The 13,669-nt window shown below is 48.7% G+C and overlaps 1 protein-coding gene across 1 annotated transcript in view; it reads left to right on the top strand.

The window, feature by feature from the left end:
* MYH9 (myosin heavy chain 9) overlaps window positions 1-13,669 on the top strand; it is an 85,951-nt gene that overhangs the window by 24,120 nt on the left and 48,162 nt on the right. Inside the window, 2 exon segments of the mRNA NM_001192762.2 lie at window positions 6,438-6,789; window positions 10,588-10,744. Coding sequence (NP_001179691.2) covers window positions 6,457-6,789; window positions 10,588-10,744 — 490 coding nt within the window. The 5' untranslated portion in view covers window positions 6,438-6,456.

The raw sequence follows: 13,669 nt of genomic DNA, 5'->3' as shown, positions 1-13,669 counted from the left end.
TTTAAGGAAAGTTGGCTTGTGCACTTGAGAATTTGGAGAAAATTTACTAAGGAGAGGTCTGGGTCCCTGATGCAACATTTATTCATGTTTATCCCTTAACTCAGCAGTTCTCAACTGGGGGTAGTCCCCCTCCGCCACTCCCTACCTTTGGCAATGTCTGGAGATGTCTTTGGTGTCAAAACTGGGGACAAAGTGCCCCTGGCATCTAGTGAGTAGAGGTCATAGATGCTACTAGACATCTTCCAATGCACAGGACAGCCCTCGCAGCAAAGAATTACCGGGCCCTACGTGTTTACAGTCCTGAGGCTGAGAAGCCCTGCCTTGTGTGGTCACATAATTTCATAGTTCATGTGAAACTATACCTTCTTCTCCCTTGGCCTGGAATACTTTCTGACCTTCTCTCCCCTCCCCCTTCAATATTTTACCCATCTTCACAATCCAACTTGAATGTTATCTCCTGCGTGAAACTCCCTTGGGCTTCCAAGTTTTCCAATGAATTACCTCTTTCTCTTTTCCTATAAACAAGTTGCTGTTCCTCTGTCTTCCTTCACGGAGTCTTGATCCATGGTTGGTGGAATCCACAGATTCAGAGGGCTGGCTCTACGTCCTCTTCATCCATATGACCAACCTGCCTTTTAGACGCTCACCATATTTGATGCTGGGCACAGCAGTGAAAGGGAGAGAAAACCAAGGAGCTTGCTCTCTGTCCATTCTGTACTCAAAGTCTCAGATTGGCACTGTCCCGAGTGGTACATGTCTGTCCTGTCATCTCACTACATTAAAGCTCCTTGGGTCCTTTGCACCTTTGTCACAATATTTTTGCACGTAGAGCCTCAGTACGTATTAGTTGATTGAATAATTAAATCTCATGGGTTGGAAAATTTCTATATTATTTCAGCAGCTACTTTCACAGACCCTTTGTTAACAGTGGTGCTAGGGCACCTTTTCACTCAGCAGTGGCTGTAAGGAGAAAGAGAAGGGGCCTGTTTACCTGTGTTCTCTGGGATGCGGGTGGGGATTGAAAGAAATCCAAGGGGGCTGCTTGCAAACTTCGGTGACTAAGCTGGAACAGGGCTGTGGTCTGGGTTGAGGCTGCCTGGGTCTCTGAACTGGAACCTTGGCTTAGAGATCTTGAATGGCTCCCCCAAGGCCCTCACCTTACTTTTAGCTCCGCCAATTTAAGGTGGGGGAGATGGGGTTTGCAGCCTCGAGTTGGCATCATGTCTGTTTTACTGGTTTGCTTCCCCAGGGTGGGTTCTCAGGTCATGTTCCCCCTGGAGAACTCCCGGGAGAGGGCAGTCTGAGTAGAAACTGAGCAGGGCATTGCTGCTGAGTGGCTCTGAGTTTGAACTTGGGTTTTGTGACTTGTCTCAACCTCATTTCCCCCACCATCAAATGACTATGATGACATGCATGCGTGCATGCTCAGTTGCTTTGCTTCAGTCGTGTCCAACTCTTTGTGACCCCGTGGACTATAGCCCACCAGGTTCCTCTGTCTATGGAACTCTCCAGGCAAGAATACTGGAGTGGGTTGCCATGCCCTCCTCCAGGGGATCTTTCCGACCCAGGAACCAAACCCATGTCTCCTGCATTGGAGATGGATTCTTTACCACTAGCACCACCTGGGAAGCCTATGATAACATACCCATTATGAAATGATTATGAGGCTTGAGAAAAATGAAGACCTTAGTAGCAGGCCTGCAGTACTTTGAGTTAAGTACAGTGAGTTAAGACGGTAGCTTTCAGATGAATTGTAATGACTTTGAAAACTCAAGCCTAGAACTTCGTCCATGGAAGGCTTACATAAATCCTACTGTCTAGGAATGGAAAAGTTCACTGTGTTTGGACCACTGATTTGTCCTAGTACAATAAATTCTGTCTTTAAGGGTCTGGCAGTTTCTTTTCCTGACAAACACACAAACAAGTATAACAAAAAGAGAACCAACAGAAGGGAGGGAGAGAAAGGGTTCCTTGGGAAAACAGGAAGGAGTAATAGATCCAAATGGGTCTTTAGGGGTAAGGGGAGAAGGCAAATAATCGAGGAATGACATTTTGGGTTGAAAGCAGAGGTTTTTGGTCAACCTATTTACTTTCAGTTTCATCATTTCCTGAGAATCCTAATTTAGCCTCTGGTTGTGTCCTCTCGATTATGGCCTAAAAAGGCAACTCCTTGGGCTTCTTGGAGTTGGACTGGCACCCGCAGGAAGCCAGCATGGGAAGGGCTGCAGCGTGCCAGAGCCGCCTCCTTTCTCCTTAACCCCTTGCTGGCCTGGTCCTGCTGCTTCCCAGGACTTCTGAGGTTCCCTATCTGACTCTTTCCTGCAGACAGTTCTCTTAGTGCTGGTGTGCCTGCTGCATGTGGGTACCCTAAGTGGCCAAGCACATCAGTTTGCTCTTGTGGAAAACATGTTGATAATACATCTGGCGACCATAAAAACACTTGGATGTTCCTTTGCTCCCGTAACTCCACTTGAGAATGTATCTCAAGGTGGTCCAATAGATAAGAGGAAAAGACCTAGTAAGTGGTGGTTTTCTTTTTTTCCTTTAAACAAAACAAAATAAAACAACCGCCCCACTTTGAAATATTATGCAGCCATTAAAAGTGATTGCCAGTGAGGCTTTGGAGTCCGAGGTCCTAGGTTCAAGTCCCCACTCCTCCAGCTGTGTGCAGGAGTGGTTCCTTCCCTCTCAGAGCTCCTTTGTCATCACCTGCAACAGTGAAGCATTTGGATAAAAGTGATCAACAAGCAGGCTCTGTGGGGCCCTGTGGGGAAGTGGTCAGAGTCAGAAGGGAAAATACAAAATGTGGAATTCCCTGCTTTGCCTGTGATAATTGAAAATAAAAATCAAGCGTTTCTGTGAACCAGGACTAGAAGGGACCATTAAAACAGAAAACTAATTTTTGTGGGGAGAATGTCAGGAATTTAAGTGGTGGTGGGGGTAGGGGGGATATTTTTCTTTCATTCTGTAAATTGTTCTGTTACACAGAGTTTTAAAAAACTTTCCGAGGCCATTTAGCACGGTCCCAGGACAGGGCAGGGAGAAATGGCGGTGTGCTGGCTGCTGCCATCAGGCAGTCCCTCCTAGTGGCCTTTCTGTAACAGTCCTTATTTCACTGCTCATAGCTCTGGACAGGGGTGGCTTGCTCCACCTGCCTCCTTAGAGGTGAGCATTAACCTGTCTGCAGCACTGGCTTCCCCTTTGGGCACTGGGGCCCAGGAGCCTCTATCTAACACAGGTGAAAACAGGAGCTCAGCTGCAGCCCCCTTGAACCCTCAAATGTGGACGTTCCCTTCCGGGTCTCAGTGGGAGGGCTTGAATAGAAACTCCATTGTTTATCATGACCCTTGTGGCCCTCCCCACTGGTCAGGCCCATGTATTGATCTTGGCATTGCTGGTAATGCATATCATTCCAGCAGAGTTGCTGAAGCCAAACAGCTCTGTCCTTGGCCTGGCCAAGCGGGAGTGTTTAATGAAAACTTCTGAGGTGCTGAGGCCAGTGGGGATTCCTCAAGCTCACTGTCTATGGGGGCTTGGCCCTCCCTGGAGGCTGAGGTCTGAGGGTGCGGGGTGTACCTCTCTCTCTTACAGGAAGTGTATGCCTGGCCTGCAGGTCTCTGATGGCTGTCAGAGGCAGACAGTGCAGACCTATACCTGCTCCCTGCCCTCCCACTGAGGCCTGAAGGTAGGGCAGAACCAGGAGCTTAAGGTGGAGGGGTTGGGTGGAGTCTTCCTCTGCTGCCTACTCTAAGTTCATGGCCTCCAGGCTCACTGAAGAAAGGGCAGTTTACCCACATTCCCAGGGAAGGTCCTGTGCCCACTGGCCTGCAGCCTAGGTAGCCGGCTTGTTGCTGCCCCAGGGTTGGAGTTGCTGGGGTAAACTGGAGTTTGATGAGAGCCAGGAGTCATTCTGACATCACTGATGCTGCTGGCTGTTGAGAGTCACAGGCCGAGGAAGCGAGAATGCTGTTTCAACCTGCTCTGTTTTTGACAGGCTATCGTGTCCACACCGGAAGGCTCATTCTCAGCCTCCCCACCTGCCTGCTAATGCTTAGTAGATATCTGATGAATGTTGTGGAATGGGTCCCCCTGTACTCCCAGTATTCTACTCAATTTACTGGCAGTTTTAGCCCCACTAAAATGTTGGACGGATTTCTTTTGCAAGACCCCAGGCATAAGTGTGCTGGGAACAGCCCAAACCTAGAGATCAGGTAGATCTGGGTTAGCCCATGATGAGGTTGAGCGACTGTGGGTGAGTGACGTGCCCTCTCTGGGCTGTTTCCTCATTTGTAAACTGGGATATAAAGAGGTTTTTTTTCCCCAGGGTGATTGATGGTTAAGTGAGGTTGTGAATAAACTGAGCTTGATGTTGGTGGGTAGGTACTTAATGGTTGACCCCCTTCACTGGGCTGGGTTGGTGGAACTCTTAACAAACAGTGGGCTTGGGGTTGGGGGGAAAGGGTTGAAGTGAATCCCTGTTTGCATCCCAGTGGGAGTCTGTCTCGTCCCTTACCTATTTGAGGTCTGCGAAAAGGCGAAGAACCAGCAACCAGTGAGGCCTGTGCCCAGTGATTGTTGCAGGCTCTTGAGCTTGGTGGTGACGTGACTGGGGAGGTTGGTTTGGGGAGCCTGAGGGCTAGGGTTTTGCAGAGGATGACTGGCCTGTGGTCAGATGGACAGCAGAGAGGCAGAGGACAATTGGTATTTGCTCTGGCAGAGGGAAGCCTCTGATTTGCTTGAGTGGCCAGTGTGGAAGTGAGGACAGCTGGAAGTGGGCCTGTCCAGTCCCCCATCCTCCAGCCCCACACAGAAGATGAGGCCAGCCAGGTGGTTTGCAGCCATCCCATTCCTGCATTGTTCGCTGCTACCTAACTCTGGGCTCTGCCTGCTTCTTCTGGGGGTGGTCCCTGCAGGTGGATGGTGCCCCTTGGTCCCCTGAGAGGGGCTGCCAGGGTTTGCTGGGAATGTAAACAAAGCCACTGACTGAGCTTGCTGGGGAGGCTGCCAGGCCTCTGCTCCTTGGACTTGCCTTCTCTTTGTTGGGGGTGGGGGTGGTGGGGAGCTAGCAGATTTCCTGGAAGACAGCCTCTCCTGGAGTGAGTCCAAGGGAGCCCCTCAGCCTTGATCTGGAAACCATTTAATGAGCCCAGATAAGAAGGCCTGGATGGCCCAGACTTTTCCTTTTGTTCTCTCCACTCCAAGCCTCCCTGGCATCGCAGTTCCTGCTGGGACCTGGAAGCATGAAAGACTCTGTGACTCTAGATGTGGATCTGGGGTCCTCCTGGCTTCCTGGACCTGGGGAGGGAGCCTTGATCTCACAAGGGAAAAACCTTTCTGTGTTGTAAGCTAGGCAGTGAGCTTCTGGGCTATTCCTCTGGTGGTTCTGGCTGGCTCTGTTCTAGATCAGGGCATCTAAGTCCTGCTTTTGATTCACTCAAAACAGCTGTCCTCCCAGCTGATCCCAGCTGAGCCTCTGAGCAGGAATAAATACTGTGGTTAGGCAGTGGGAAGCGGGAGTTAGAGCAGGGAGCATGAGTCCTTCCTAGGTAACTTTGGACAAAGCCCCTTACCTCCAGAGCTTCTGTTTCCTCATCTGTAAAATGGGATAATAACACTTACCTTACCCACCTTACAGAGTTGTTAGAATGAGGATCTTCTGAGATAGAGAAGTGTGTGTGATAGTATTTCATAAACTATAAAACCACTCAGATGTGAGGGGTTCTTATTTTATCATCTTTGTTTTGCAAATGAGCTTCAGAAAAAGCAAACACACATGGGCTTAAGTTCTCCTGAGCTATGAATTGTGAGGGTTATGTTTTCACATTAGGCCCCAAAAGGGAAGTAGTCACTACTTACTCTCCACGTTTCCTGGAGCCTGACTTCTTTCCTTTTCACCTGATTTCTTGGGGCAGTGGAATTAAAATCTGTTGGCAACATACTGGTGGTATGTTTTCTTCTCTTGGTTGACTCCATGAAATAAGAAAGTTTTTTAAACTGGAGACTTACACTTTGCACTTGTAGTCAGTTGCCTGTTTTGGGCTAACTAGAAATCTGTTGTTGTTGGAAGTCTTCTTAAACTGTGTGGTCACTTTCCTGGCCTTAGTGGGTGTAGCCTAGTGTGACTATAATTACATCTGTCCAAGATTCTTATTATGCTCATCATTTGGCACAATTGTTGTTTATAGATTTGATTATACATTTACCGTAGGATACATCTTACCATTAATTCCTTACAGAATCCTTGATCATTTTTTTCTTCAGCAACGTACATCTTTCTCCTGCAAAGAGATAGTGATAAAATTTTGACAAATTGTACAACCTGGTTATCTATAATTTACTTATTATAATGCTGTACAATTTACAAAGATATGAGATAAATGATCTTTATGTAGCTGGTGTGGTGTATAGCTAACCTTTTATCCTTTTTTCTCCCTTAGGTCCTGGCTGTAAGTCACCATGGCGCAGCAAGCTGCCGATAAATATCTCTATGTGGATAAAAACTTCATCAATAACCCCCTGGCCCAGGCCGACTGGGCTGCCAAGAAGCTGGTATGGGTGCCTTCTGACAAGAGTGGCTTTGAGCCCGCCAGCCTCAAGGAAGAGATGGGTGAGGAGGCCATTGTGGAGCTGGTGGAGAACGGGAAGAAGGTGAAGGTGAACAAGGATGATATCCAGAAGATGAATCCACCCAAGTTCTCTAAGGTGGAAGACATGGCGGAGCTCACGTGCCTCAACGAAGCCTCGGTGCTGCACAACCTCAAGGAGCGCTACTACTCAGGACTCATCTACGTAAGTGGGCGGGGTTCTGTGGGTAGGCGGTCCCAGGACTCATCTACATAAATGGGCGGGGCTCTACAAGGTGGGCGGTCCCAGGACATATCTAAATAAGTGGGCGGGGCTCTACACGTGTAGGTGGTTCCAGGACTCATCTACATAAGTGGGTGGTGTTCGCAGTTGGTAGGATAAGGAGATACTTTGACCTATCTAAGTGGAAAAGTCCTTAATGGACCAGCTTCACCCAGCTTTCTAATATGTAATACGACAAGTGGGAAGGATTGAGGCCCAGAGAGGGCAAGGGATTTACACACACAGCCAGGTGTTGGCAGGCCTGAGATTGGAAATCAGGAGTTCTTGATGAAAATATTGTATGGACCAAATTAAAAACCCCCTTCTCTTGGGGTATTAATATTGAAATTCAGAATTAGTGACTTGCAGAAAAACAAACGGCCTTAAGGAAGCATTGCTTGTCTGTGGATGGGAGATGGGAGTAAGTGCTGTTGTCTGGGCAGGGGACTCTTCCCTTGGTATCCTTGATGATTTATGTTAGAACCACTCTGCTGGCCTCTAAGAAATGGTCCTGCTCAGTAAAGCAGAGTGATTCAGGTCATGCGAGTTGGAGCCTCCAGCACCTGGTTCGCATCTTGGCCCTCCCTGAACATTTGACATGGCTACGTGGGGCCTCACTTCCCCATCTACAAGGAGTTGTGAGAACATTGTAACACACCAGCCAATCCTGGGCTCATTCAGGCTTGGGCTCTGTAGCTGCTGCCATTTGTTGTAGGTGAAGGTAACTCTGACCCTCTGCTCGGCCTTTTGTACGTGTCGCAGTTAAGCTTGGGTCCTGTTAGAGAACCGCTGAGTATGAAACAAATTGATGGCCTGCACTTGCCTATCAGCATACTGCAAATGGGAATATTAGTTATGAAAGTGTGTTAGTTGCTTCATCTCCCAGAACATGTGTTTTGCTCTCTAGGCAGGCATGGACCCACGCCTATAAGCTCAGGGGTAGAATCTGAGCCTTTTTTCTGAAACTCTTCAGCTGGAGGCATCAGGCATTAACTCCTGTTTTTGCATCTTTGCTGGCCTTCCCCAGGCACAGACCCTCGTGCCTCCGTCTGGCTGGCCTTTTTCTCAGCATCCTCACCAGAAGGAAGCTGACTATGCATTTGCCCTAATGGAGACCCCAGCAGGTGCAGGGCTTCGGGAAGATCAAAGCTGCTTGGTGGGGCTGCCTGGGCAAGGGGGCGCCACCTCATTCACAGGCCCCCTCGCACCCTGCACATGAGGTTCCAAATTGCAACCCTGGGAGCCTTTGTGTGGTGTGTTTGCCTGGCCTTGTGGGCGGCGTGGGGTAATTCTGCGCCACAGCTGCTCTGTCTGTTTCTTCAGTGGGGGGAGGCCTGGGGACAGGGGGCGGTCGGGCACAAAGAGCCTCTGTGGCCTGTGAATGGAGCAGCTCCCTGGCGTGGCTGGGTGGAAACAGAGCCACTTGCTCAATGTCTGTGCCTCCACGGGCTTCCAGCGCCATGGGCTCGAGGTACAGCCCCTTGCCTCCCACCTGAGCTGTGGCACTCATTCCACGGGGCTTAGTTTGATAGTCCACTGATTTGATGGGATTAGCTCAGAGAATTTTGAGGTCCTCTTGAACTCCTCTCAGGACCATCTGCCCACCCAGCTGTCAGAACGACTTGTCTTAGTAAACCCCAGGCTCCTTCTGCTGTCACCACCAGCTGTTTCCAAACATCTGGCCCCACTGCGCGCCCTAAATGTGTGGCCACGTGTCCTTCACTTTCATCAGGCTGGATTTCCTAGAGTGTGGGTTTTCTCAAACCCCAGGAACAAAGCACACTTGTTTCTGAGCTCCTGGGATGACTTCGCTGCTGCCTGGTCTGCCATCTCGCCCCCACCCGACAGTAGTGGAGGGAAAGAAAACCAGAGGTTACCCAAGGCACTCCTGTCTTCTTGTAGTAGCGAGCCAGAGCTTGCTGATACCACGTGCAGACGGCTTTACTTTAGAGCTTTCCTGGTCCCTCCTGAAAAGAGTAGTTGGAGGGAAAACAATTGACTGATTATCCCAGGAAGAAAGGAAATTAAGGGCCTTGCATCCCCTCCTCCAAGCAGAAGAGGCAGCCAAACACACTTGTTCATGTCCCAAGCTCAGCTGCTGTTTTGCATGCGGGCCATTGCGTGGTTGGTGGGTCCCTCTGGAGTTCTGCTTTCAGCCTAACTGCTGCTTGGAAAGTTCAAGACCTGTAGCCCTTGGCCAGTGCTGGGAAGGAGCTTTGTCCTCACGATCAGTTCCCATGTAGATCCTGTGTTTGGATTTGGCTACAAGATCCACCCTCATTTTTGGCGAGACTGGAGAGGGCAGGGGTGGAAGGGACTGGACTGACACAGCCCCTCAGATGTGGGCTGCTGTTGGATCCAGAGGCAACACTGTGGACAATGAGGGTCAAGGGCACTTGTAGAGAGGGAAACAAAAAGATGGGAGGTCCTTGGAGAGTCGCCCTCCACAGCCAAGGAGGTCTGCACTGGCTGGGGGTGGGGAGGGGGGTCGTGGGACCTGGGTCTGTTTCCAACTCTGCCAGGAACCTGCCCCGTGGTCTTCAGCTGTCACTCAGCAGAGTCGGGGGCTGCAGGTGTGCGTGAGTCATGGCTTTTGGGTCTCGCTTTGCCTGGCTTCTTTGGGGCCTCTGGCCTGTTTTTCTTGGGAGAAGGTGCTTGTGTTGCTCCAGCTGCCTAAAGAGAGCTGTGTCCCTCAGTGAGTACCCATGTCCCCTAGGTGGTCTTGGGAGTCTTATCCAGGTATTAGGAGTCTGTCTTTTTTTGGTGTGTTGCAGGGAGGGGGAGGGGGATCTTGGAAGAAAAAGAAAATAGCAGGGAAATTATTAGAAAAAGAAGACACCAAAGAAAGGCAGGTCTGCCTAGACTGTTGCTGCTGGAAACTGCTTTCCTGAACTACTCTGAGCCCCTCACTCAATGAGGATCAACTAGCCTGCCTGTGCCCATTTTACAGATTGAGAAATGGGGAGGGGGAAGTTAAGAAACTTGCCCTTGTTGGGATTTGACTCTGGGGTCTGACCTAACCTGGTGAACTCAGACTTGGGGTGTCAGGTGTGTTCCCAGGAGTCTCACTGTGAGTGCTGATGAATTGAGTTCCCCTTCAGCGGAGACCTGAGTCTTGGAGAAAGTTCATGGGGGACAGGATAGTGGTCTTTTTTTTTTTTTAAGAGATCTTCATGTTATTGTCTCTGGAAGATTCCAGGGAGGGGTTATCTGTCTGTGATCTACTCTCCCACAAAGGATCTATATGGTTGAGGAACATAATGAGTCTTTCCCAGTGCTGGAAAAGTTTTGGCTTAAATATCTTGGAAAGTCCCTCAGGATAGAATAATTTGTATCTTCACACAGTTGGCTTGCTGCAGCTGCATCCTTTTCCCTTTGTGCGTCTCTCACGAAGGCAAACACATCTCTTATTGTCCTTACATCTCAGTTTCACAACTGGACTCCTACTGTCCATGAAGCTTGCCCCGTATCTTGCCCAAAGCACATGCTTGTTGACGCGCACAGCTGGCAGCAGTCTTGCAGTCAAGGGAGGCCCCCCACTGAAAAAGCAGAAATGTTGGTGATGCCCCCATGGCCTCAGCAGGTCTGCTGGAGCAGGACCTGGAAAACCAGGGGCTCCATGAGGTGCTTTCACATCAGGCTGACTTGGGATCCTTGGAGGCAGCAGACATTTTGCTACAGGATTTCCATGACATTGTGAGTCAAACTTCCTAACCCATTCCCGTTTGTCACTCTTTTCAGACCTATTCAGGCCTGTTCTGTGTGGTCATCAACCCTTATAAGAACCTGCCCATCTATTCCGAAGAGATCGTGGAAATGTACAAGGGCAAGAAGAGGCATGAGATGCCCCCCCACATTTACGCTATCACAGACACCGCCTATAGGAGTATGATGCAAGGTGAGTCCCTCAGCCTTCCAAGGGTCTGTCTTTACCTGCAGCCTTGTCGGCAACTTTGCAGGTGCTCCTTCATGTTCAAAGCCCTGGTGATCCTGTGGATTGGTTATCACTGGTGCTGGTGAGGGGGCTGTGCATCGAGGTCTGTAAGCCACTGCATGAGAGCCAAGACTGGTGGCTGTCAAAGGAGATGTTTATATGTTGATAGAATATTGTAGAAGCTTTAAAAAAAAGTGCATTTCCTAATTATTTTCCCAATTTCTCATTCTGATCAAGAGCTCCTGTGCCAGTTCTCTGACTTCCAGGCCGCCTTTTCTACCTGTTATTCCCTTTCCTCCATGATTTTAACCTCTTCCTCTCTTCTCCACAGTCTGGAAACATGTGTGAGTTATTACGTCTTTTAAAAAAAACAGACAAAGTCTCTCCTGGATTCTGTGCCCTCTGTAGGTTGTCTCTGCCCTCCTCCATCACAGTGAAACTCTTTAGGGGAAGTATCCACGCTCAGTGCCTCCATTCAGCACTTCTCAGCCATACTCCTGCCCCTGCATGTCATCTGCTGCCCTCCCAGACTGTCTGGTAAAGCCCATCCTCCCTTCTGTGGAGCTCTGGCTTCTTATCTTACTTAACCTCTCCTAGGATTGGACAGTCTTGACCACTTCCTTTTGAAAGCCCTTCCTTCCGGCGATTTTATGGTTCCCTAATCTTACGGCCCCATTCACGTCTTCTCCCCTATTAACACCTGTTGCTTCTCAAGGTCTCATCCTCTGGACCATGGCCCCACCTGCTTCAGTGGCTTTGCCATCACTTTCCTGCTGAGGACCAGCTCTATTAGCTGATTGCCGCCAGCCCACTGCTCCTAGATGCCATTTCTCCATCCACCCGATCACCCAAGCCTGGAACCTGATTCATCTTACACTGTCCCTTTTTTAATTGGCCTGCTGCCTACCTCTCCAACTTCCTGGTTGCATGGAACTCCTTATATTTCTCCAATAGGCCTTTTTGCTTCACACCACCATGGCTGTTCCATCTGCCTTGCAATAGCTGGCAAGTCTCTACTCTTGTTAAAGACGTGACTGAAGTATTACTGCCAGCTAGGGAGGATGTCTGGGCTAACCCTGGTAATACTTTGACTTAGGTGTGGACCAGGCCCATGTTGCCTTTATATTCTCAGAGCTTAGCCAACTACTTAGCATAGGGTTACATTCTTATATCTTATACTGATAGTGGTTTTTCATGTCTTACTTATTACATGGGCATCCTGTTTTTATTTTTTCTTTAATCTTAATAGTCAATCTAGGCAGTGGTGGTGATGAGTCTTGCGTTAATTTTATCCCTGGTTTAGTGGTTTAAAATGGCAACATGTGGGTCTGTCTTGTACCATCCACACAGTGCTGTGGAAGGTGTTTCATCACCAAACTTGGTGAATTAGGTAGGATGTACAAGTTTGACCTCCCCTTTGGCTCATGTTCACGTCTATCGAAATTCCTTGAGGAAGCCAGCCTTTTAGTTTTAAAGTAGGATATTGGTTTCAGAGTGCTAACTAGAAGAGTCTGATGGGAGAACATTTTGTGGGATTCCAGAAGAGCCCGAGTCTGTCTCCAGAGGTTATGAGTCAGTTTTCTCCTGGCTCTTATAATTGGCCTCATGCAGGCTGGAGTCTTCTTGAGCTCTGCATTGCTGAGTTAGAGCATGTTCCCATACTTGGATCCTGAACCCAAAAGGTTTTTTTTCTAGCAAGTGGGCTTTTTCACTTCTCGTCAAGCCATTATGATAAGAATAACGTAGTGATATACTATAGCATGGCTCCAGGAATTGGAATTTCTGAAATTAGACTGCTAGCCTTTTTTTTAACAACCTGTAGGACTTCTTCCTAAAGAGATTTGCCCAAGTTATGTGTTCAACTGTGATAATTTTGAGGGACAAAAGTCAGCTCTACAGGTTGGAAGCAGCTGGGGAAAAAAGGAAAAGGGAACTTGCAGAGGACTGGAGCTTTCTTTTGTGTTGAGCAGGAAGTCTTGGCTGTAATGGAATGGCCTTGACAGGAACCAAGGAGCTGCCTCAAATTATGAGGGCAAATGGGTGGGTGTTTTCATCTTTTGGAGAACAGGGATAGGAAATACATCTGCAGGCATGAGGAACCTAGGGTCTTAGTGCTTCTCTTTAGTGATCTGTGTAGGTGCTGGGTCCATGTATTTTCTGAACCTCAGACTGAGAAGTTTTCACCCACTCTCTGCCTCATGCTGGACTCGGTGCAGCTCTTCAGCCCCCATGTTAACCAGGGACATTTCCAAGTTCCCTCTCGTTTCACATAGTTGACCAGCAAAGCAATCGGCAACAGATTTCTTGTTCTTGAGACAATAGGGAGGAAGTTAATTAACAGAAGTTGCCCTTTTATGACAAGATGGCTCACCAATAAAGAAAGTTCCCAGGAGGAGTCTTTTGGTTCTTGCCCTAAGTCAGGTAATAACAGTGGAGCATTGGGGTCCTCAGGTTGTTAGAATCAGCTTCTCTCTTTTGGAGAGAGTGTTTTACTTAATACACGCAGCCCCCCTGGCTTTGAGAAACACAAGTCTGTTCTCTGACACACACATCCTAAAAGGCACAGCCAGACAGTTCCTTTTCTGCTTTTTCTTTAAATGAGAACTAGAAAAAGATTTCGTCCCTCAGCTGGCTGTGGCTTATGACATACTGGCATTTATTCTGCCAAATAGGGGAGTTGGTGGCTTTGTCTGGGGACTTTTATGAGAGGAGCTCTTTGACTTCTCCTAGGGACCTCCCTTGCCTTTCATCTCTTAAATGCTCTGGTCTGCCTGTAGGCCTGATTTATGCCTGCTGCTGTCTTGCAGTTAGTATTGACACTGCTGTCTTACTTTCAGAAGCACCCCAGTTTGGATGATAAATTATATGGTTTTTCTATCTATTTGTTAG

The sequence above is a fragment of the Bos taurus genome, chromosome 5 (assembly GCF_002263795.3).
Source record: "Bos taurus isolate L1 Dominette 01449 registration number 42190680 breed Hereford chromosome 5, ARS-UCD2.0, whole genome shotgun sequence".
Taxonomy (NCBI): domain Eukaryota; kingdom Metazoa; phylum Chordata; class Mammalia; order Artiodactyla; family Bovidae; genus Bos; species Bos taurus.
This window is presented reverse-complemented; position numbering and strand designations above follow the sequence as displayed.